The sequence below is a fragment of the Rattus norvegicus genome, chromosome 14 (genome assembly GCF_021556685.1).
Source record: "Rattus norvegicus strain SHRSP/BbbUtx chromosome 14, alternate assembly SHRSP_T2T, whole genome shotgun sequence".
Lineage (NCBI taxonomy): Eukaryota > Metazoa > Chordata > Mammalia > Rodentia > Muridae > Rattus > Rattus norvegicus.
In genome coordinates this window covers 78,055,424-78,080,182 of record NC_141547.1, presented here as the reverse complement: position 1 = coordinate 78,080,182, position 24,759 = coordinate 78,055,424, and the positions used below count along the sequence as shown (strand labels likewise).

Here is a 24,759-nt window from a genome sequence, read left to right as displayed (position 1 = left end):
AACAGGCAGTCTTCACGAAGCTGCCCGTCACCCGGCCCTGCTGTCTTCACTGCAGCCAGCTGACAAGGTGACAGAGTTATTAGTCCTTATTAGTTATTTCTTACTACAGAAGAGGGAACTGAGACAGGGAGGGAAAGTCACATGCTCCAGCAAATGAGGGAAGCCAGGTCTGAAGGGGCCATGTCCCCAAATAGCCCTCTGCTTATTATAACTGATGGAGTCTGTGCTGTGAGTTATAGGGAGGGCAGGCACTGTCAAAAGACAGGTTGGGACATGTTGGTTGCTTCTTAGTCACAAAGTGCTTGCTTTTTTAGACATCGTAAAGCAGCCAGAGAAATGCTGGTGCCTCTGTCCCTAGGCTGAGTCTAGAGGAAGGAACTCAGTTTGCCCAAACCCAGATAGCTGAGACCTTTAAGACTGCTCTGAGGCCACAGGGAGAAGGTCTGGGAGAAGGCAGAAGCTGGTGGAAGGAGCGGAGGAAGATGGTGGGTAGCAAATTGACATTTGCTTGGTGGTGTGCATTCACATGCTTCTTTGGGAGTGTTCACTGTGCTTCTGAAGTGTCCCAGGCACAGTGCTGGGCCCTGGGACTCAGGGGTGACCTGAGTATGCACCAGCTCGTCAAGAGCTTGGGGGAGATACAGACACAGGTGTAATCAACAGTGCTTTCGGTTTCTAAACAGTTACCTCAGAAGACAGATATATGGCCGTGACTTGGTCTGCAGGGCCACTCACAGAGGCTTAGGTACAGAGATGAAAAGTCAGGCTGTCAAAGTGGCCATATCCTCTGTCATCTGTTAGCTGCGGTGCTTAAGTGATGGGCATTGCTGGCTGCTGGCTGCATATCCCTGTCCTCAGTGTGTACAGAGTGAGCCTGGGCAACAGCTATGGGAACGTTTTCATTGTTGGGAAATGACCTTAGCTTGTGCCTCTGCAGGACGACGTCAGCTCAGGTTTGCAGTTCACTATACAGAAAATAGGGACGTTGAGAAATAGAGAGGGCTTAAGAGACCATTCAGTAGTCAAGAGCCCTTGCTGCTCTTATAGAGGATCAAGATTTGGTTCTCAGCACCCATATGGAGTAGGTCACAACTGCTTGTAACTCCAGCTTCTGGAAATTCATTGTCCTCTTCTGAGGTCTCCTGGACACACATGACCCAGCATTTACTCAGGCACAATAATATATACATAAGACAAAATAAATAATTCTTAAAAATCCCAAAGACAAGTGATAAAGCACTTGTGAACATGTGTGAGGTTCCCAGCAACACACACACACACAGACACACACACAGACACACACACAGACACACACAGACACATACACACAGACACACACACAGACACACACAGACACATACACACAGACACACACACAGACACACACAGACACACATACACAGACACACACATACAGACACACACAGACACACACACACCGACACACACACACACAGACACAGACACACACAGACACAGACACACACCGACACACACACACAGACACACACACAGACACACATACACAGACACACACACAGACACACACACAGACACACACACACCGACACACACACACAGACACACACACACAGACACACACACACAGACACACACACACACACGAACATACAAAGAAAACAGAAGGAAATAGTCTGTACATACAACCCTTGAAGAGGCCACTGTTCTACAGGGTTTGCTTGGTCCTTTGGAAACCTAAGCCTCTGGGGAGGACTGTCAGCCACTGAGTATTAAATGCCATAAGAAAAAAAAATCATTTTCCCGCTTATAGTAACCAGATAAGTTATAGCAAGTCTCATTAACTTAGCTCTCCCATGACCCATCAACTGTATTGGTGAACTACGAATCACTATATGATTATTTTCTTGATCCACCTTTTCTGTTATCCTTCTAGGAATTAATATTATTATTACAGTCATGGGGTCTATGTGACTATGGACCCCATGAACAGATGTTTCCTGTTCTCATTGTTGTGACCAAATACTTGATAAGAAGCAACTTAAGGGGAGGAGGACTTACTTTATCTCATGACGTGGGGGTACGGTCCTAGCACAGTGGGACAGGCATGGTCGCAGGGCCATGGAGCAGCTGGCCACATTGGGTTTGCACTCAGGAAGCAGAGAGTGGGCAGGAAATGGAGCCAGCTCACCAAGTGTGTGCTACCTCAAGGCCTGCTTCCTGTGACCTGCTTTCTCCAGTGAGGTTGCACTTTCTGAGGGTTCTACAACCTTCCAAACCAGGGCCGTTAGCCAGGTCCAACGGTTCAAACACACAAGCCTGGTTCTATGATCTCTAAGAGTCTATGATGCAGCCGGGGCTGGGGGTTTTGATTTATGAGTAAAAGGATGCAGCATAAACTGTTGCACAGATAGAAATGAGGTCATGAGCACAGAGTGGCAGAAGGAGGGGACATGGGGGGGTGATGGGGGCCTGATAGGTGGAAAGATGAAGGAAGGCTAAAGAAATCCTCACAGGGGACTTAGCCACTGCTTTGGCAGGACACCAGGCCCATATTCACTACCGTCCAGCCTGGATTGCTTGCCCCAAGACTGAGCTGTGGCGAAAAGGATTCCAGGTGAGGGGCAGAAGCTTACTGAGTGTGGCCTTGCTCAGGGTCACTCAGGTATCTCCTGGTTCAGTCACAGTCCTGCCCATGATCTGGGGCCTACATTCACTGGCTGGAACAGAGCAAGGCATACGCCTGAGATGAAGATGGGCTTCTTATCTTGCTGGACAGGAGATGGGTGAGAAGGAGAGGCACGCTGGACTGCTTTCTAATTTAAGTTGCTGGCCAGATGTTCAGTGGAATGGGGACAGGGCCAGGAGTCACCTACAAAGAGGCCTGTGAGATAGTCAGCTGGCTGTTAGAACAGCCTGTGCAGAGAGAGATCTAGAGGCAGAGAATATGGCCAGCATGGTGGCAGGGTACCATGTCAGGCCAAGAGCCCACAGGGATCATGAGAGCTGGAACTGCTCATAGGTGGCCTCTAGGACCATGGTGGGTATTTTCCTCTCTGTCCACACAGCTGACCTCATGCAGGTTGGGGCAGAGGGGGGGGGGCACTGCCTGGGTCACTAACTAGTGTCACCTTCAGGACTTGCTGTCAAGGGAAAGGTGGGAGCATTCAAAACCCCTGAGGAGATACCAGCTTTCCAGTGGGACAGAGAGACCACATAGGAGCAAGGCTGGCACTTTACCCTACCATACAGTTTCTTGTCTGTATGGACAGACTACTCCAAGGACAGACTGCCATCCTATGTGACTTACTGAATCTCAAGAGTCAACAGGAACAGTGTGGCCTGGTAAACCAATGGCCCAGGTTAGGCCCCATGGCCAACTTTGAGCCCACTGCTTTCTGACCTGAGCTTGCTTACTTTGGAGACATCTGACCGTTGAAATGAAGGGGGACATAGGCATGGGCTTAGAGTGGACACTTCCGATGGGCACTTATGGCTGTTCAATTTTTTTGTCTCTCTCAAGGGTGCCTTGGGCTGTGCACAGAGTGATTCTCTGCCTCCACTCCAGGCAGTGGTGCTGGATCCCTGCAGCAGCCACAGCTGCCACGGTGATGCATGTGGACTTCAGGGCCTGGCAGGTTTGTAGATGCTGTGATGCAGAGAGGGGCCTCCTCACGTGCCTCTGACAGGCCATTTCCCTTAGTCTTCATGTCATTACAATGTTGGGCAGGATGGTTTACTCCTCTCACAGACAAGCCAAGGCTCAGAGAGGTTCAAGGTCATACATCAGAATCCAGGGGTCATTAGCTTAGAAGCATCGGACAATTAAACGTATGCACTTGACTCTCAAAGGGTGTGGGCCACCTACCTGTGGGTAGTGGGACCTTGTCCTCGCAGAGACATCTATGGTAAGCAGGGGCCATCCTAGCCCCCATATACCCTAGATGACTCCTTCGGTTGAGGACAAGATTTATGACTCAGTCTGAGAATTGCTGGGGCCTTGAGGTCCCTGGACTTTAACTGTCAGACATGGTTTCCAACTCCCTGCCATAGGAGATCCTGGTTGCTCATCCTCAGTCCTTAAAATGTGAGAGCAGTCCGCAGTCTCTTGATACCCAGGGCTCCTGGGGGCAGGAGGAGGCAGCATGTCTGGGGAGCAGAGCCGATGGATGGACTAAAGCATGATGTGACTTGGTGAAGCTGTTCCTGAGAGCTGTGCAGGGTTGGGGTAGGGGTATGGGTATCACCTTGCTGACAGATGAGGACACTGAGGGTCCTAAGGGTTTCATGGGCATGGTCTAGCTGTGGTCTGAGGAAGTATCCTGAGAACCAGGTCCTCTGCTCACACTCATTCACACCTCCAGCCTCAGATCCTCACCTCAGATCCTGGAGTGGAGCTCACCAGGAGTCACTGTGGACTCAAGAGAGTCAAGAGAGACATCCGCCAGCTGACGTGGTTCTTGGTGGCCATTGTAATAGGACTTCCATGAGTGATACTAATCTCAGGGTCTTGCTGTTCTAGGCCAGCTCTCAGAAGAGCCCCCTAGCTGTGTTGGAGATGGACCAGACCACCACATGACAGTGTCCACAAGGACCATGGGCAAGCTTCAGAGAGACCTGTCAGGGTCTGAGCATAGACAGGTGAGCCAGAGGGGTTTTCGGATATGAGGATCAGTAGGGTCTGGGTAGCCCTACTATGTGTACTGTGGTGTGGCCCCCTGGGGAGGCTCCAGATTTAGAGGAATGTTCTGGAAATGATTGAAAGTTTGAGGGAATTGGATGCAATGTGTTGAGACCTAGCTGAGAAGTAGGATGGGGTGCAAAGAAGCCTAAATAAGTGTGCCTGGCTGGGATACCCCAAGACACCCGTGTTGCCTTAATGAACCTCCTGTGACAACCCCCAGAGCAGGTACTGCCTTCCTACTCAGAGGGATTCTGGAACTCCCCAGAGATCCCCAGCCCCAGAGGTGCATAGTTCCAGTCTCCTTCATCTGTATTCTGTGTCACTCCAACTGTCTGGTCTTGGGAGCTGGATCTGAATTCTTCCTGACTCTCTGGCAAACCACTGATCCCGGCTTCTGACCCTTGTTCTAAAGAACAAAGCTGAATTGGAAGTGGTGTCCTGAAATGACTCTGTGGTTCAGAACCTCACTCACATGCTCACTCACTCACACACTCACTCACTCACACACTCACTCACACTCACTCACACACTCACTCACTCTCACACACACTCACTCACACACTCATACTCACACAACTCACACACTCACTGACTCACACACTCACTCACACACTCACTCACACTCACTCACACACTCACTCACACTCACACACACTCACTCACACACTCATACTCACACAACTCACACACTCACTCACTCACACACTCACTCACACTCACTCACTCATTCACTCACTCACTCACTCACTCATTCACTCATTCACTCACTCACTCTCACACACACTCACTCACACACTCACTCACTCTCACACACACTCACTCACACACTCATACTCACACAACTCACACACTCACTGACTCACACACTCACTGACTCACTCACACTCACACACTTATACTCACACACTCACTGACTCACTCTCTCACTCACTCACTCATTCACTCACACTCACTCACTGACTCACTCTCTCACTCACCCACTCACTCACACACTCACTCTCTCACTCACTCACTCACTGACTCACTCTCTCACCCACTCACACACTCATTCACTCATACACTCACTCACACACTCACTCACTCACTCTCTCACACACTCACTCACACACTCACTCACTCTCTCACTCACATACTCACTCACTCACTCACACACTCACATACTCTCTCACTCACACACTCACATACTCACTCACACACTCACTCTCTCACTCACATACTCACTCACACACTCACTCACACACTAACTCCTTCACTCACCCATCCACTCATTCATTCACGTATACATGCATGCATACATATATTTATGCACTCATGTATTCACTTATTCACTCCCTGAAACATCCCCCGACCCAGCTTGGCTTCGTGTAGAGGAAGGAATTCCAGAGCAGGAGAGAGAGCTGACCTGCCTCCAGTAGCCATTCTTCTGCCTGGCCCTAAAGAGGCGTGAGATGGCAGGAGGGCGGGCTCCTGTGTGCCAACCACTCATCCTGTTTGTAGGCAGCTCAGAAACACTTCCGGGATGTCATTTAGTCTCAGGGCTTCAAAAGACTGGGAACTCTGTGCTCTCCTCATTAATGAATCCCTCACAACCTCAGGGGGCCCCTGGACCTCCATTCTTGAGCCAACACATTTCCTGGTTTCCAGAGACCCCCTCAGATGCTTCCTGACCCCAGGTCCCACATTGCTGATGAAAAACAAACTCCAAGGCCTGTGACTAAGAAGCAGAGGTGTAACCCGCATCCCTAGACTCGCCGACCACGCTCTCTCTTCCTCCCTTCATGCATGTCCTTTGTCACCCTCCAAAAGCATGGGCTCAGCTTCAGCACCATGCCTGCCTCTCTGCTAATTCTCTTGCTTCTAATCTCATCCCAGGTTAGAACTGCCTGTCACTGCTGCCCTCGAGGCTCAGCCCAGACCTTTTACTTTAGAGATGCCCAGTTTGCAAATGCAGGTATGTGGCTCCTGAAGCCACATGATCCCCCCCCCCAGATTAGAGGCAGGGTTTAAGCTTCTTCCTGCTGGTCAGAGTCCCTACCAAGAGCCTGCCCACCATCCCACAGCTCCCTATAGCACAGGGAGACTGAGAAGCTCAGAAGCTGGTAGAAAACTAGAGCCCAGATCAGGCACCCAGGCTCCTGTTCCACTCTGGGCTTCTGTGACTAGGCTTCTCTCTTATTTGATAGACATGAGGTATAAATGACTATAAAGACACTCAGACTGGCGTAGGAAACCCCATAGGTGAACTTGGCACTACTCCAAGCCTGAAACAAAACACAAAGGCCAGTCTGTAACCCTCAGAGGAAATAGAGTTCACATAACACTGAGTACTAGAACCTTCCACGTATGATTGGTATTTTTGATCTATACCAACTTGGATGACAGCTACAAGCCACAGGGTGGCCATACCACTGCAGAACCAAACCTTGTTTATAACTTTTTATGTCCTGTGGCACTTGTGGAGATCATGTTGGGTAGGAAAGGGTCATAGGGAGTGTGGGCCACCCTACAGACATCTGTGTATGACCTGTTATGGTGTAGTATGCCGAAGACAAGTGAGGGTGGCCAGGGAGTGCCACAAGGGCTTGGGGGCTTTGTGAGGAGGCAATGCTATTTGGTTTGAGACAAAGGGGTGTTCCTTGAGGATATCTGGGAAACAGAGAATCCTGGCAGTGGGAAGAGCTCAGGGCTAGGCCCTGAGGTGGAAGAGTACATGTGAGGACACACGTGCAGCTGTGTGAACAGCTTCAGAGAGTAATGGGACACCTGATCATGTGGGTGGGACTCAGCAGGCCAGGCCTGTTTCCTCTCCTCTCTCCATCTGCAGGCTGCCCTTGTCCAGCCCCACCCAGATCTACAGGCTCCTCGGCTGCTGTGTGGCTGTCCCCCAGGGTCAGGCATGGATGAGCCACTCTGCTCCTTGAGCTTGGCAGGACTTTCAGAGAATCTTCAAACTGTTGGAGCCCAAGAAGCCCTACTGCTGTTACCCACCTCCATGTTCCAGCTCTGGGGACCTGCTGGAGATCCAGAGCTCTTACTGCCACCTCTGCTCCAGGAGTGTCCCCTACAAGAACTTCAGACCCTAGAAGAGCTGGACCGCATGTCCTCGCCTGCCCATGGAGCTTTCGCACACCCTGGCTGCCATTGTAATCTGGCAAGGAGCCATGACACCTCCCTCAGCCAGGAGTCCTCACACATTTCCAATGACTCATTTCTCACAAAAGGGCCCGAGGAGCCAAGAGACACGCTGCAGGGGGGACATGGGCCTCCAGTCACAAGTGCAGAGAAGTGGGGGGTGATGGGAACCTTGGGTGGGATAAAGTCAGAGCTTGATGACAGATGCCTGCTGCTTCTGCAAGGCAGTGAGAAGCTGTCCTTGGACACTGAGGTCCACAGCCTAGAGGGCATGCAGGAAGGGGGCTGGGCTGCAGATACACAGGCCGTGGCCTCCTTTCCTTGGCTTCATTCAGAATGTCTAACACTGCCTCTGCGTGGGACGAAGAATCCTGGCAGTGGGAAGAGCTCTAGATCACAGGAGGGTCCTGATTCCCTGAGCAAGAGCAGGAGTGTGGAGGGATGTGGCTGGGAATGCTTGGTGAATCTGTCTCCAGAGAAGGAGGAAGAGGCCATCAACTTCGGGGATCATGAGACCCAAGAGCCATGGACAAATGGTAGTCAGCTCCCAGTGGGAAAGGGCAAAGAAGCCTGGAGGAGTGCACAGGGCAAGCTGGGCCACCAGCTGTGCTTTGGAGACACTGAGCTGCTCCCTAAGGAGAGGTCAGGGGATGAAGAACAAGAGGAGATACAGATCGGAGTGACATCAGACCCTGCTTCTGTGGGCCCTGAGCAGCCTGAGTTCAAGACCCGTGTGGGTGAGGAACAGCGTGTACTAATAGATGATCAGGATTTGTTACAGTTCCCCAGATTGGCCTCAGCTGGCACCAGCAGTGAAGGTCCTTGCTCCTCACAGGCTCTGATCACAGGACAGGACAGGTGTGCCCTCCAGACAGACACGCTGGAGAAGGAGGCAGAGGCATGCTTCCAGCAGCTGAACAACCCGAAGCTTGTGTGTGGAGATGCCCAGCGGACATCAGCGTTGGTGAGACAGAGCCAGAGAGCCACTCAAAGGTGGCGGGTCATTGAGGAGGGGGTGTGCCTTCAGCAGTCATTGGCCAGCCAGGATCTGAATGCGAAATCCAACAGGAACAGTGAGGGAGTGGGGCCCAAAGAGGATGTGGTCCTCTGCAATGGAGAAGATCTTCCAGGAGCAGCACTCGATGGGGATAAAGCCAACTGGGGCCCTGCAGAGCTGGGTGGGAGCCAGCTCTCTCCAACATGGTGTACCCTAAATAGGGCGGGAAGCAGGTTCCATCAGCTCTTGGCTAACATGAAGAAAGAGAGAAGTCAGGTTTTACTTGATAATGCCAGGCTTGAGGGCGACCAAGAAGGATGTCGCCATGAAGGATGCCCTTGTGAAAAGGAGCACACAGGAGAAGTGGCCAAGGCACTGAGGCTGGAGCAGGCAAACCACGTGCTGCAGGGAGAGCTGGTCCGCCTCAGGCACGAGCTGGACCAGTGCATGCAGGCTATGTCCGACCTGGAGGAATGCAATAGGAAGAGTTACTGTAAGATTTCCCAGCTGGAAGAGGAGAACGAGAAGCTGAAGGGGGACCTGGGCCAGCTGCATAAGGCCGTGTCTGAGAGTGTCAGGAAAGCCGGGAGCAGGGTGAAGCATGTCACCCAGGAAAACACAGAGCTCAGGGCTCTGATCTCAGAGCTCGGGGGCAGTTATAAAGGACTGATAAAAGACACAGTGCTGGGGATAGAAGACATGGTCTGGGCTCTGCAGGGGGAAAACGAGCACCTTGTAGGCAGGGTCCAAAGCCTGGAGAGGGAGGTTCTGCAGATGAGCAGGGATCCGGGGAAAGAAAAGTGGTACTCCCAGGGAAACTCCAACATGGCGGAGGACAACACTGAAGACAAAGAGGTCCAGGTGACAATGTTTTCAAGACAACTGAGCACAAGAGCTGGTGGGCCATCCTGGTCTGAGAAGTCAAATGTGACAGGAGGACCTTCCTTAGATTTGGAAGGTTCCAGATGCAGGGCTGACGCTAGTAAGACCTCATCAGTCTGTGCAGTCACCACAGGGCCTCAGGAAGCACACACCAACGGGGCAGGAGGAGACGGAGCTTGGCTGCAAAAAGAACAGAAGATTCCATGGTGTTCTGTACAAGAAGGACACCCTCAAAAGTCCCGGAGCCACAGCCCCCAGGTATTTTGACTTGCCTTCCTTCCTGTTTAGCTAGCTCTGTAGTAAGGTGCCTCCGAAGACTGGTTTCCCTGCGGCAGCCATAAGAGGGAATTAGATCACTAGTCCCATTTGCTAGATGAGAAAACCAGACAGTGAAGGGGTTAACCTGACGTCACCCAGTTAGGGTGGACTGCAGCTGAGGTGAGCCCAAGGGCTCCCCTTTGACCTGCAAGATAGGCCTGAATCTCCCAGAGGATCCAGAGAATAGGTGGGGCTGGGGCTGGCCAGGCCTGGGTCTGTGTTGGCAGTTTGAGATCATACCTTGGATTTTTCCTACGTGACTAGTTCAAACAGCCCAAGCCAGCACTCTTCAGGTTGGGTCTTAAAACGTTGTTGCAGACAGAGCAGTGGGCCATGGAAGGTAGCAGCAGAGTGGAGACTGAGTTTGTTCTATAGAGATGTGGGACTCTGGTGCAGACATGGAACCTCCCTCGGAGTCACTCTCTGCTCTCCCCCCCTAAATTAAATCTCAATGTTTATAATTTCCAGAATGAGATGCTCACACTGTTAATGTCTGGGGACCATTGGTGCTAAGACTCTGTATCACTCAGGCATCCTGCCCCTCTCCCTCCTCCCATCTGCTCCCTCCCCCTCACTCTCCATTGCTGCCTCCTGCTTCCCTCTCTCTCCTCAGCCATTCTAGCCACTGTTTGAAAGAACCGCCTTTGGCTTTTTACCAGTTTCCTTTATCATCCGCACTTCATCTTGTTTGTGTGAATGTGTGTATTTTGTATGTATACATACATACATAATTCTCTCTCCAACAGTAGCTTATATTCCTGTATAATTTACTATTATTGTTTTAGTGACCACTCGAGAAATTCTAGGATGTGTCTGTCATTTAAATTTGCCTTAGGCTAATGCCTTTGAATCATGTCCCCAAATCATGCAAAAACAAAAACAAAAACAAACCCCAAAACCAAAACCAAAAACCTTTCCATATTTAACTCTGCCTATTCCCTACTCTCCTGTTATATGCTCTGGTGTATAATAAACCTGATGAGTCATTGTTATTACTGATCTGAGCAGCCATTAGCCGTTCTTGCACACATCTGCATGTTTTTTGTTGTGTCTGTTCTTCCACAAGAGTCTGGAGGAACGTTTTGCTGCTGATATTTCTCATAGTAAGGATTAGGTGGCGACCGACTTTCTTGTGTTTGTCTTTACAAAACGAAACACCGTTCTCACGAGCCTCAAGGATTCCTTCTCTTAGATTCAGCGCTGTGGGTCCACAGCGTCCCCCCTCACTCGGTACTCAGAAGGCTGCCCTCTGCTTTCTTCTGCTTCCCATGGTCTCTGCTCAGACAATGGTTGTCATCGTCATCCCCCACTCCCAGAATCAACGTCTCGTTACTATGCCTGACTGCTTTGAAGATTTCCTTTTTATCTTTGATTTTTGGTGGCTTGATGGATCTAGCCATGGTTTGGATTTTTTATATACATTCCCCAAGCTCTTTGATTTGAAAAATACTTGCTTATAATTTCCTTTAAAATTCTTTTGCATGTTCAGAGACATATGTATGTCTACAATGAGTGTGTGCTCGTGCATGCGTACAGTTGCGTGTGTGTGTGTGTGTGTGTGTGTGTGTGTGTGTGTGTGTGTGTGTACATGTGTTTGGAGATCAGAGGTCAGCCTCCGGTGTCTTTCTTGGAGCTACACCTGTATTTTTTCCAGACAGCGTTTCCATGGGATCTGGGGTTTGCCAATTAGGCTAGCGTGATTAGCCATTGAGTCACATGGGACTTCCTGTCTCAGCCCCTTCGGTGTTGGGATTACAAATGTGTGCTACCTCACTTAGCTCTTACCATGGGTGCTGGCATGGAGCTCTGGTCCTCATCCCTGCAGCAAGCATCTTAACCTCGCCACCATCTCTCCAGTCCAGTGGTCGTTCTTTTGTGAAGAACTTATTCTTAGTTTTCTTCCACCTTCTGGAATTTCAGACTTTTTTTTTTTTTTTTGGCTGAATCTTTTATCTTTTGGGAAAAAATATCTTAGGCTTGCAGGTCTGTGCTTCTGTTTGGAGGTTTTCTATTGATTTTTCTTTTAATTTGCTAACTCTGTGTTCTGTTGTGACCCACCTCTTGCTAAACTCCCCCAGTGAGCTCCTGATTCCAACCATTGTACTCTGTGGATCTAGAATATCCATTTTATTATTTACAAAGACGCGAAGAAGTGATGCTGACCATATGCTGAAATAGTCCACCTTTTCATCCATTCAGTTTATCTTTCAAATGTGGAAATATGTAAGGCACTGGCACTTTGTAGGGTCTCATCTGCACTCCAGTGTCTGGATTGTCCCTTCGCCTGCTTCTGTTCATCTGATTTCTTGGAAGGTTGTCACATTTCTGTTTCTTCATATATCAGTCATTCGGAGAGCTTCTAGGGGTTGGACCTGTGTACGATGTATGGTACAGGTCCTTGGTTGTCTCTTCTTCCAGGTGGTGCTGGCCCCTCATGTGGTGATTGCTGGTCGTCCTGGTTCCCATGCAACTCTCCTTTGGTCCTAGGGTGTGCTGTGCCTCTCACAGGGTGGCACTTGCTCCTAGGACATCCATCCTTCTGTCCTGTAGGCTGAGTTCCCAGAGTGTTCAGCCCAAACAACTGCCACATGCTCAATGCTGTGTGACCCTGAGATCCTCGTGGTTCACCTCCCAGTGGAGGACCCAGGAGGGCATTTCTAGGGCAGCAGTTGGGTTTCTTCTCTGCATCTCTCTCCTCTGTTCTCCACATCCAGCTGAACTCCACCTCTCATCCTTCTCATCCAGCCCTGCTCTCAGCAGTGAAACTAATTTCCTGAGCCATGGTCTACAAAGTGCTTCAGAGAGAAGCCGAGGGATCCCCACACTGGCCTTGTGTCTTCATTGTCTGTACCACCCAACTCTCCCACCCCTCCCTGGATTTCACAGTTTCTCACTAACAGCTATTCTGACCTAACCTGGCAAGAACTGGGAATCCTAGGAAGTGAGTAGAGAGTAGAGAGTTTCAGGACATTGTAAGGCGGCTCTAGACAGCCGTTTGGGCTCTGAGTCAGTGAAGAGCCAGACTTGTTTTAAAAATAAAAACTAAGCTGGTGTGGCTGCCACAGCAGCTGGGCTGTGGTAAAGATGGAAGGTGGAAACACTGTCATCCTGGTGAGAAAAGGTCAGAGCTAGGCGGCCCTCCTCTGAGGGGGTGTGTGTGTGAGGTGGGGGAAGGCAGAGGGGGGGAGAGGAGGAGGGAAAGAGGGGGAGAGGGGGAGAGTGGGAGGGAGAGGGGAGAGAGGGAAGGAAGAAGGAAGGAAGGGAGGGAGGGAAGGAGAGAGAGAGAGAGAGAGAGAGAGAGAGAGAGAGAGAGAGAGAGAGAGAGAGAGAGATTGAAGACCACAGAGGGCATTTGGGGATCACAGCCAGGAGGTGACATACAGTTGGGAAATGTGGGATTAACAAAGAGATGAAGTCCATAGGGATGATCAGGGGCAGAGGGTAAAGATCCTCTTTCTGTCAGAGTCACTCTCAGACCTACGGCCCTCTCATAGCTCCCTGTCATCATGCTGGATCTGAATCCCCAGTCCTTAACAAGAAGGACACAGCTGGGGCTGGGGATTTAGCTCAGTGGTAGAGCACTTACCTAGGAAGCACAAGGCCCTGGGTTCAGTCCCCAGCTCCGAAAAAAAAGAACCAAAAAAAAAAAAAAAAAAAGAAGGACACAGCTGAGAGTCTCCAAGGCTGCAGGAGCTGCTGTCTACACCCCCACTGGCTGCACCCTGAACTATAGCGGCCCGAGGCCCAGTTCTCTTCATCCTTCATTGGCCTTTCTGTGCATTTCAGCATTTACCCGGGAACCACTACTGCCCTTAGAGTCTCATGTTCAGGGCAGCCCTGCAGAGTGGGCTCAGGGCAGAGGGGTGTAGGAGCTGATGGGCACAACTCTCCATAGCTCTGCAGTCATTGCTGTACCTGTGATGGGGATTTATATCACCAGAGTAGATAAAGGCTACAGATTGGTTCTGTCATAGCATGGACCATGATGTCTGCTACCACAGCATGGATGGCACCAGAGCCTCTTCTCAGAGCCTCCTAAGGGCTTCCATAGCTTTTAGACACCCCTTTTTTGCCAATTGGGTTGAACGACCTATGTCTGTCACTCTCCTAGTCCACCAGAGCCCCTATGGGGTGTCCCTCCTGTCCCTAAGCCTCAGTACAACATATAGTCAGCTGTTTAGGATAGACTCAGGCACAGGCAGACAGACCCACCTACTACCAGATCATGCTGTGGGTGCTCTCTTAGGGTCCATGGGGCAGAGCCCTTGTCCAAGCCATCAGAGGCAGGACACAGCAGCAAGCCACCAAACTTCTCCAAAGGCCACGTTGTTTTGGAGTCTGGAGCTGAATTTTATGAAACCATCCGGAGCACCCATCTGTTTCTGACAGGCCTCAGCCTGTGAGTCTCAGGCCCACGCAGTGTGAATTTCTATTAATTAAGAAAAAAATACCACATTCTGTTATTGTGGTTCTCATTCCCAGGGAGATGTCCGATCAGTCACAGTCCCATGGATCCTGCCCTCTCCTGTTCCACTCTTCTCTCCTGCATTCGAAATACCTTGGGATCCTCTCTACCTTCTCCCACTAGAGTGTGGGATGGTAGGAGGCATGGGAGGAATGGGTTGCTTTAAATAAAGCAAGGAATAAGGGTGTTCCCGGGAGCTCCCCATTCATGGAGGAGACGATGCCTGTTAGCCATGCCACTCCTTCCCATAGTTCCCCAGCATTAGGATCAGGGTTGATCACATCTTGCTGAGTGGGTTTAGAAATCCTCCCACTGTGATCTTGAGAGCCCACAGGTGTGTGCCCATCATGGACAAGGTCTATCCCCTGACAGAATTAGCATGGTCAAGTTCAGCATAACTACAGATATCACTCCATTACCGAGAGTGAGAAAACGCACATGGCAGGAGAAAGAAAAAGATATATGACTTTTATCAGATTTCATAGAGGGGCTGGAGAGATGGCTCAGGGGTTAAGAGCCTTTGCTGCTCTTCCAGAGGACTCAGGTTCCATTTTCCTAACATCTATGTTAGGCGGTCCACAGCCACTTGGAACTCCAGCTCCAGAGATCTATCGCCATCTTCAGGCCTCTGTGAGCACTGCACTCATGGAGCACACACAATACTGACATACGTATAAATTGACACTTTTAATCTTTAAAAATGTATAAAGAAAAGACACATGCTTGTGTGCATATGTGCATATATGTGGGTTAGTGAAACAATGAGGACTCAGCAAACAGGACCATTTGGGGGTAGTACTATTACTATTATTGACCCCACTTCCCTCAAGGCTGGGCAAACTCCTTCTTCCCTGACTCCCCTGGCACCATGTACCATGGTGTTCTGTCAGAGAATAGTGGTGATTTGGTACTGGTTTAAGCCATTGCTCATGGGAGATTTGGAATTGTCTGCCTTGTGTAAAGTCTTGAAGCCTTGATGTTGTGAGCATCTGACAATTTGAGTTGTGTATGAAAGTTCATTCATTTTTCTGTTTCAATGCAATAGTTCCTGGCAGTGATCAAACAGGACCCTGGTTGATAGATCCTATTTTGCATATTTTTGATAATAAAATTCCGGGATGTTGTTCTGTGGTTCCATCTACCTTTCCCTGTCCTCTCAAGATGTTGACTGTGACTCACACATCCATATGTGCACACAAAGGCACCAAGGACATCCCGTGTGGGAAATGGATGGAAGCAATAACAGGGGAGCATAGAATTATCTGTCTGTCTGTCTGTCTGTCTGTCTCTCCCTTCTCTCCATCCCTCCCTCCATCTCTCAGTCTCCTTCCTTTCTTCTTTCTACTGTGAGAAAAAACAAACAAACAGGATAGATGGATGGACAGACAGACAGACAGATAATAGAACAGGTATTGGTTGTTGGCTATGGTACTTTACCATCTGAGGACTTCACCTACACTTTTTTTTTCTCAGCCCCCAAACTCCAAGGTTGTTGCCTCTGAGGAGGATACCAAACTATGCATTCAGCGGCTCCATCACCAGGTGCGGACCCTACAGTGCCAGCTCAGGGACCAGGGCTGGGCACTGCGGGAGTTGCAGGCAGCTCGGGATGAGGCAACGGGACTCCAGGATAAGCTCAAAAGCAAGGTAGGCTGGGCCAACCTTTCCTCACCCTCCAAATGTTTCTAGACCTCAAGGAGCGAGAGCCAACAGCTTGATAGTGTTGGTCAGAGATTTAGAGACTAGAGCCATGTGAGGGAGAAAGGCAAGGGGTCTGGAGCCTTTGCAGTCAGCTGCCCTCCATCAAAACAATATGTATACTGGGTTTTTAAAGCATCAGGCACCGTCTCAGGGTTTCTATTGCTGTGATGAAACACCATGACCAAAAAGCAAGTTGGAGAGGAAAGGGTTTATTCAGCTTACACTTCCACATCGCTGTTCATTATTGGAGGAAGTCAAGACAGGAACACAAACAAGGCAGGAACCTGGAGGCAGGAGCTTATAAAGAAGTCATGGAGGATGCTGCTTACATGGCTTGCTTCCCATGGCTTGCTCAGTCCGCTTTCTTATAGAACCCAGGACCACCAGCCCATGGATGGCCCCACCCACAACAGATTTGAGTCCTCCCCCACCAATCACTAATCAAGAAAATGTTTTACAGTTGGATCTTATGGAGGCCTTTTCTCAGTTGAGGTTCCCTCCTTTCCGATGATTCTAGCTTGTGTTGAGTTGACATAAGACTGGCCAGCACAGGTACCTTCAAATACTTTCAAGAGGAACCCTTAGCCCTTCTGCTGCAGGGGACATGTATGGACAGGATATAAAACTTCAGGGAGAGACTCAAGGTGGACTGGCTCAGGACCTGTCTGTAGAGGACATTGGGACCAACACAGGTCTAAACTCATACAGACCTTCATAGGCACTCACACAAAATGGCAGAAATTCCAGCCGCAATTGTGCTGACTTCCATCCCTCCTGACCCTGCATCTTTGTAAGATGTTCCCAATGGTGAAGACCTGAGGAAATGCACAGGGGAACCCCACCTTGTTTCTCATTCTATGTCAGCCCTTGGCAATGACACACATGAAAACTGATTTTAATCAAACATGATATGTGTTCATAATCTTTTATACAAGTACCCCAAAGCGCCTTCAACATGTTATAACTAAGGAATGGTTAGATGTGCAGCTTAAAAATACTTTGTCCTGATCCCCAGTTTAAAAAAAAAAAACTTAAGCAATCATTTGTCTGTGATAATCTTATACAGCATGTTTTGATCATATTCTCCCTTCTGCCAACTCTCACAGATCCCCTTCCCTACATATCCAACTCTCTCTTCCTTCCCCCTCCCCTTCCCCCTTCCCCTTCCCCCTTCCCTTTCCCCCTCCCCCTTCCCCCACCCTAACTTAAATCCATCAAGTACAATTTGTGCTGCCCATATACTCTCAGATGTGTGGCCTCCCACTACAGCCCACTTACTGGGGCCTACACTCTTAAAGGAAACTGACTCTCCCTCTGCCAGCAGCTATCAGTTGTCAACAGCTGCTTGGCTAGCTGTGGGACTCCATGTCCTCTTCCCCTCTCCATGCTCAGATTCAGTTTGAACTGAGCTCGCACAGATCTCCGGCATGCTGTCACAAGCACTGAAATCATATTCGCAGCTGGCCAGTTGTGTCCCTAAAGCACTGGCTCCTTGAAATCCACCACCTCTGGCTCTCACACTCTTTCTCCTATCACCCACAGTGATCCCAAGTCTGAGAAGAGGGGCTGTGATACAGATGTCCCCTACAGTGATTGGTTAAAACCACGTATTGAATGGAATCACTTTCTAACTGCAAGTGTCCTGTACTCAATTCATAGGGTTAAGGTCTTTCCCAACTGGGGTCAGGGAGAGGTTGCATCCCAGCCTGCATACATTGAGTGCCATTTGAATACAAGTTCATCTACTTGACGCTGCAATCTCCCTTTTGACTGTCCCAGAAAGTCACACCAAGTGGACACACAGAAATGTTTGTAAAGCAAAGAAACAGACCAGTATTACATATGCCCATCAACAGAGACCTGCTTAAGTAAATCACACCACAGCTGCATGAGGAGAGCGTGTGTGAGATTTTAAAGGAATGAGGCCAGTTGGTTTGCTTGGAAACATCACCAGGATTTTCTATTCAATTACAAAACAGGATACGACACTTTCCATGTAGCAGCTTTTGTGCACACATGTCCTATTTGTTTGAGTGTGTAATAGTGAGGAAAAAGAATGATAGGTAAGAACTGGCCAGGGCCAAGGACGAAGGGTTGATTTATATTGTAACAGATAAGAGAGTGTGAGGGAATAGCCATAAAATCCCCATTTTATACATTTTATGGGTCAAGAATTCAGACAGAATCTGGCTGAACGGTAGCGAGGTGGATGCTGGGCTAAAGTGGAAAGTCTGACCTCACGAATGTCAGGTGCTGGTTCCCTAGCTCCTCTCTTTGTTGTGCTGGGTCCCACACTTGGTGCTTCTCAGCAGGGACTGAGGCCAGGTCAGGAGGATGCTGCATATTGAGTGTTGGGCACCAGAGGCCAGCCCAGAGCTGAGGGCTGAAGTGTGACCAGCCTCCCACCATGAACAGAATCCACACTGCTAATCTCCCCCAAGTGCTAACAGTAGCTAGCGTTTACTGAGTACTGCTGACTACCATGCCTACGTCCAGGAGCTCTATATCAGTGAGACCTCATTGTAACCCTCAGTTTGGGGTGAGCTGTCACTGCACCCCACTGCACAGAAGACACTAAGCAGGGACTTACAGGTCACAGGAGGCAGCTGAGCCAGGATCATGTCCCAAGTCTCATGGTAGCTTGTGTCTCTATGGCTCCCGATCTTCAGTACTCCATAGTCACACAGGGAAAGGTGACTGCAGGCCTGCACTGGCACCCTCCCCTGACCTCTCCCACACTGGTCAGTCACAAGTGTGTTTCTCCTTTCAGCTTGAGGAGCTTTGGGAACAGCAGCACGAAGTGCGTCTGGCTTCGAGTCCTCTGAAGGTAACATGCTGCCAAGTCACCATTTCGTATTTCACGAGAATACGAAATCTGCCAGGCACAGATGTCACCCAGGTCCCCGCATGAACAATGTCTCACGTATCTTTTTCACCTGGCTTTCTCACGTGTGTGAGATCATCCTGTATGGTGTGTGTCCTGACGCTACATGCTGTGTCCCACTTTGTCCTTGGAGCTGGGCTGGGAGGTGGCCCTTTGGTGCTAACGGTCCTCTCCTCTCCTCATCCTTTCCTCTGTCTTTTTCCTCTCTCTTTCTCCTTTTCCTCTTTCTCTTCTCTCTCCATCTCTTTCTGCTTCTCCCACTTTCCCATACTGCGTTCACTCCAGTGCATGCTTCCTTAGGAAGCACCCCCATCCTTTTATATGTATATTTGGGGCACACTGAGAAGTGACCCTTGTTGCACACCCTCTTTGCTAGCAGGGGACACACTTAATCTGGGCCTGCACTTGGGAAGATGCAGGCCACCCATTGTCCTGGTTCTTGTGTGGATGGCCAAGGAACCAGGATTAAGCATCAGCTGAACACCGTGACATCCAGAACCCTTGTTTTCTGCCTTCTCCTGGGGGCTCAGTTTCCTCAGCTTTTCTACCAGAAATATGAACCATTTCATCTCCCATAGTTCCTCATCTGTCTGAGCCTCACCTTGTGTTAGTTAGTGGTTCTCAGCCTTCCTAATGCTACCACCCTTTAATACAGCTCCTCATGTTGTGGTGACCCCTAACCATAAGCTTACTTCTGTTGCTACTTCCTAACTGTAATTTTGCTATTGATGTAAATTGCAATGCAAGCATCTGTGTTTTCTGATGATCTTAAGTGATCCCTGTGAAAGGGTTGTGACCCACAGGTTGAGAAACATAGGTAATGGTAAAATGGAAACTTTAGGAATTCCCACCGAGACTCTAGGATGCCATCTGGGACACCATAGACAGAACATTACAAGGAACCCCATAAAGTCAGGACCATGAGAATGCCCTCCCACTAAGTTCATGTTTGACAAATCCTTCTCATCTAAAGGAGGAATCCAGAGCTTTTTGCGTTAGCAAGGTGAAGCCAAGTGAAAAGGCAGGAAGGGCTCTGCAGGGTGGTTCCTGGTTCCCCTCACAGTGTGTCACAAGGATTGCTAGGCTGAGGTGTGGAGAGGAGCTTAGTTGCAGCTCTGAGCCACCACAGAGTCTGGGTCTGTATTCTCGCCTACCTACTACGTGAGCCTGGAACCCATTAGGAGGGTAGCATGTAGCCCTGAGGTTCTGGTTATGGGGTGAGTGAATCATGCTGGAAATGGGGCACTGCATTGCCCCCAGCTCAGCCTACACCATGAGCTCCACTTTCCAGGCCAAGATGGCTTCCCTGGTCCGCAAGTGCCAAGAGAGGAACCGCCTGATTGAGCACCTACTACAGGAGCTGCCAAGACACGAGCCCAAGAACCACCTGCTCTCCGAGCTGGCGCAGAACATGCTTGAGGATGTGGCACTGGCTGAGTACAGTGCCACCTTCCTGACCCCAGAAGCATCAGAAGTAAGTTGCCACAGACAACCCCATCCCTGCTTCTAGGGACCCTTGGGTGAACCCAGTCCAGGTCACCTGTTTCCTTGTGTTGTCTTGGTTACCAATGGATTCCCTCATACTGGTTCCTTCTCTAGGTGGCACCTATATTCTGGGGGCTGTGATGAGTGCTGGGGATCCTTTGTCTCTGAAGCACTTAGGACCTCGTGCAGGGGAACAGACACCATCATGCCGTGTCCCCAGACATTCTTGTCACCCATACTTCATGAGCTCTGTACCCATAGCCCCTTCTGCTAGCATGTTTGGTCCACTGATGGCCTCCTGTCCAACCTTCAAGGTTCCAAGTGCCTATCCACAGCAACTGATCTAAATCCCAATGACCACAATTCCCCTCATCCCCTTCTGTCCCAGCAGTACCTGGCATGCATAGTAGAGCATTCCCAGGAGATTCTTATCATGTTGTGGAGGGCGTTTGTTGATACCTCTCTGTGAGGCCAGAGCCTCTCCCTCGATGTCTGTCTCCTCATTGCCTGACACAGAATCTGCCCAGGGAAGCAGAAGATCACGAACAAATTGTGCTCATATGTTGGTCAATTACCATCTGCTGTCAGAAGGCCATGTAGGAGCTGGAAGAAAAATGGGGATGAGGGGTGAGGGATGAGGGATGGGGATGAGGGATGGGGATGAGGGATGAGGGGTGAGGGATGAGGGATGAGGGATGGGGATGAGGGATGGGGATGAGGGATGGGGATGAGGGATGAGGGGTGAGGGATGGGGATGAGGGATGGGGATGAGGGATGGGGATGAGGGATGGGGATGAGGGATGAGGGGTGAGGGATGGGGGCGGGGGAGGTGGATGTTAGTGTTCCAGTTTGGATGCTTCTATCTGTAAGGAGATTCTCTGAGCCTGAGATGCTTCCCCTTAGCCTGGGGCATAGATCTTGGGGAGGTTATACAGCAGACACAGCTGTCCCCAATTGTCAGCCTCTCTGTACTGTCTATTCAGTGTCACAGCTCTGAGTCTGCTCCTGGCTCGGCTCAGAACTACCACCAGCTTTGAAGGTGTCCTAGTTTGGTTTCCGTTGCTGTGATAAATGCTATGGGCAAAAGCAACTTGGGGAAGAAAGGGGATTCTTTAGTTCACTAATCACAGAGCATCGGGGAAATCAAGGCAGGAACTTGGGGTTGCAGCCTGGAAGTGAGAACTGAAGTTGAGACCATGCTGATTTCTGCGTTGCTCTCTGGCTCTTACGCAGCTTGCTTTCTCAGACAGCTCAGGGTCTGCCCAGCGATGGCACTGCCCACAGTGGGCTGAACCCTCCCACACCCACAATCCAGACAGTTCCCCACAGACATGGCCACAGGCTAGTCTGATGGAGGGAACTCCTCAGCTGAGATTCCTTATTTGCAGGTGTGTGTAGGTTTGTGTCAAGTTGACAAAACCAATGAGCACAGAAGGTGACTCTGAGTCTAGTCTGACTGGATATTCAGAGTCCAACCCTGTGCTGTGTGGCCTGGAGACTGCAGTAGCCTACGGTGCCATTTCCTGGCTAGGAGTATTGGCAGTGTTCCTGCCACCCTGAGCCATGGATCTGGGGACCCAAGTGGGCCAAAACACACAGTGAACCAACCAAAGGGGTAGAAGGGCAATTGTTCCTTGCAGGGCTCAGAGCAGGCTGAGGTACAGTACGGCCCTGAGCTGGCTGACTTTTGTGTACCTGTACAATGTGAACAGCACAGTCTGCTCAGTGGAAATGCTGTGAAGCCAGGGCAGGATAACCTGTATCCTATAGGCAAGAGGCTGAGACCAAGGGGTCCAGGGTCACACAGCCACTCTGCCACCCTCTCATCCTTTCATCTATGAGGGGATACTTACATGTTCTGCCGACTGCATGCAGGCAATGTTCCAAGTGCTTGCTGCAAACTAGCAGTGTCCGTTATCCCACATGAATGGCACAATTCTCCTCCATTCAGATGACAAAACATGAGGCTCCGAGAGGGCCTTCACCTGTCCAAAGACCAACATCTCTGTGGAGCCTTCTAATTCCGTTCCTTTTATGCTGAGTGACTTTGCCTGAGTGGTGGGAGGGGAACTAATGGTGGGAGTCTGCACACAGCCGCTAGCAATGACCACTGCAGGGGTGGATAGGTAGGGCCTGCCTGAGAGCAGGCACAGGGGAGGTGTGGCTGGACTGGAGTTCATGGTGTTTGCACTGGCTTCAGTACCTTCTAGGACTGGGGTGGGGGGTGGAATATTGGTTCAGGATCAGAGAGACAAGTCTCCTAAGTGTGTGACTAGGATCTGAGAAGTTGGCTATGTACTGTGCAGCCCTCTGTTCTCCCAAAAGTGTGTTCTGAGCCATGAGGACCCTGGTGGCCAAGTCATTGCTGGAGAGGGACGCCGAGCTCCTCAGTGCTGACTGTGGCAGCTCTTCCTGCTAGCAGTTGGACTGGAGGCTGGTCCAGAGCACTTGGTTTTATGGACAGTAGCTTTGCTCCAGGAGCACAGATGGGAATCCTGATGGAGGGCTTTGGGCTTTGGCTGACAGCCGAGGGGCTGCCTGGTGTCTGAGGAGTTGCTGATGGGCTTGGGGTAGGCTGTGCCTGGCATCAGGCTGGCAAGTAGGGAGATGGTGTGCTTTTGACAGAAGCCTCTGGAAACATCCCTGGAGAATCCAAAAACTGAGGTGCCCAACAGCCCTTCCGTGGAAGCAGAGACTATGACAACGGGGCATACATGGTGCTCCCACCCAGATGGGACATGGTGCTCCCATCTAGACAGGTCATCTGTGTTTGGTATCTGGTATCACTCCTCAGATGAATCAGTTCCGTCTTCCCACATCCCCTTCCTGGGGGGAAAGGGGGTTATACTGGGTGGTTTACAGTCAACTTGACACAAGCTGGAGTTATCACAGAGAGAGGAGCATCCCTTGAGGAAATGCCCCCATGAGATCCAGCTGTAAGGCATTTTCCCAACTAGAGATTAAGGGTAGGAGGGCCCATTGTGGGTGGTGGCTAGTCCTGTGCTGCTAGTCCTGGGTTCTATAAAAAAGCAAGCTGAGCAAGCCAGGGGAAGCAATCCAGTAAGCAGCACTCCTCCATGGCCTCTGCATAAGCTCCTACCTTCAAGTTCCAGCCCTGTGTGAGTTCCAGCACCTGCACTGCTGGCACACTGCCATCACCTCATCCCTTGGGTGCAGCTTCCCCAGACTGCTATACATGTGTTGTCTCCCAATGGGACCCCTTTCTCCAGCTCAGGTGTCTTGGGGTGGTGATGGTGGGAACACACAGGCATCCTAGAAGAGAGGAGAAGGCTTGCTGAAGGGAAGCAAGCAGGGATGCCTTTATTCTCTTTGTTCACAACTGTGGGGGTCGTGTTACCAGCTTCTTGAATTCCTGCTTTGATTTCCCAAACTGATGGACTATAATTAGGGATTGTCAACTGAAATACCCCCCCCTTGCCCCATCCCATGGCTTTTTCTCAAGGTTTCTGTCACAGCAACCACAATGAAATTAGGACAGGGGAGTCTACCCACACCTAAGCACAGCAGGAGAGCAGGCATCATCACGCCCGGAGCACAAGGCTCCTGAAAGATGGGGTGGAGTGGGTTGTGACCAGAGGACAGCTAGCCTTTGGTTACTGGTCACCGCCTCTGTCAGTCCATTCCAGAGTCTCCATCACAGCATCCAGTTGTCACATAGATCTTGGTCAGGGCAAGTAGCAGGCAGATGGCTGAACTGTGTTAGGAGTCTGGAAAGATGATACAGGGCCACTGGCTCACTTGAATTAGGTCTTGGGGTTCACACAGAGGTTTGCCAGTGATGGAAAGAGAGCAGAGCTTCCAGGCATGGTGATGGGCTGTGCTGGTGCTGCATCAGCATGAGGATGGGGGAGAAAGGACCCAGACCCACAGAATACCCCAAAGGATTCAGGATCAAGACTCCAACATGCCTTGAAGGTCTAGTAGATGACTTCTTCTCCACCAACAGGGGCTGCTGGGTGGAGTGTGAATTCCTGAGGCTGTCGTGTTGCCTACAGATGTGACTGGTCATTGCAGTAGGGCATGGGGTAGACGCAGATCAAGGTCTCCTCATTACCTAGGTGATGAATCAGTGGCCCCCGGCTGCACTAGATGCCCCAACTTCCTTAAAATTTTCTCTTAATGCATTTCTGAGAAGTCACGTGTTGCTGCCTCTGTATGGAGGTTGAATCTGTGGGAAGGAAATTTCGTTATCCCTGGTGTGTGGTACCTTT

The 24,759-nt window shown here is 50.3% G+C and overlaps 1 protein-coding gene across 3 annotated transcripts in view; it reads left to right on the top strand.

Annotated features, from left to right (window-relative positions):
- The window catches only part of C14h4orf50 (similar to human chromosome 4 open reading frame 50), an 86,498-nt gene that overhangs the window by 17,606 nt on the left and 44,133 nt on the right, over positions 1 to 24,759 (top strand). For all 3 annotated transcript variants that reach the window (XM_087582115.1, XM_087582116.1, NM_001447026.1), the window contains 6 exon segments: positions 3,503 to 3,617; positions 4,502 to 4,620; positions 7,488 to 9,932; positions 15,931 to 16,104; positions 18,929 to 18,985; positions 20,334 to 20,516. In XM_087582115.1, the coding sequence (XP_087438241.1) occupies positions 3,503 to 3,617; positions 4,502 to 4,620; positions 7,488 to 9,932; positions 15,931 to 16,104; positions 18,929 to 18,985; positions 20,334 to 20,516 (3,093 nt within the window).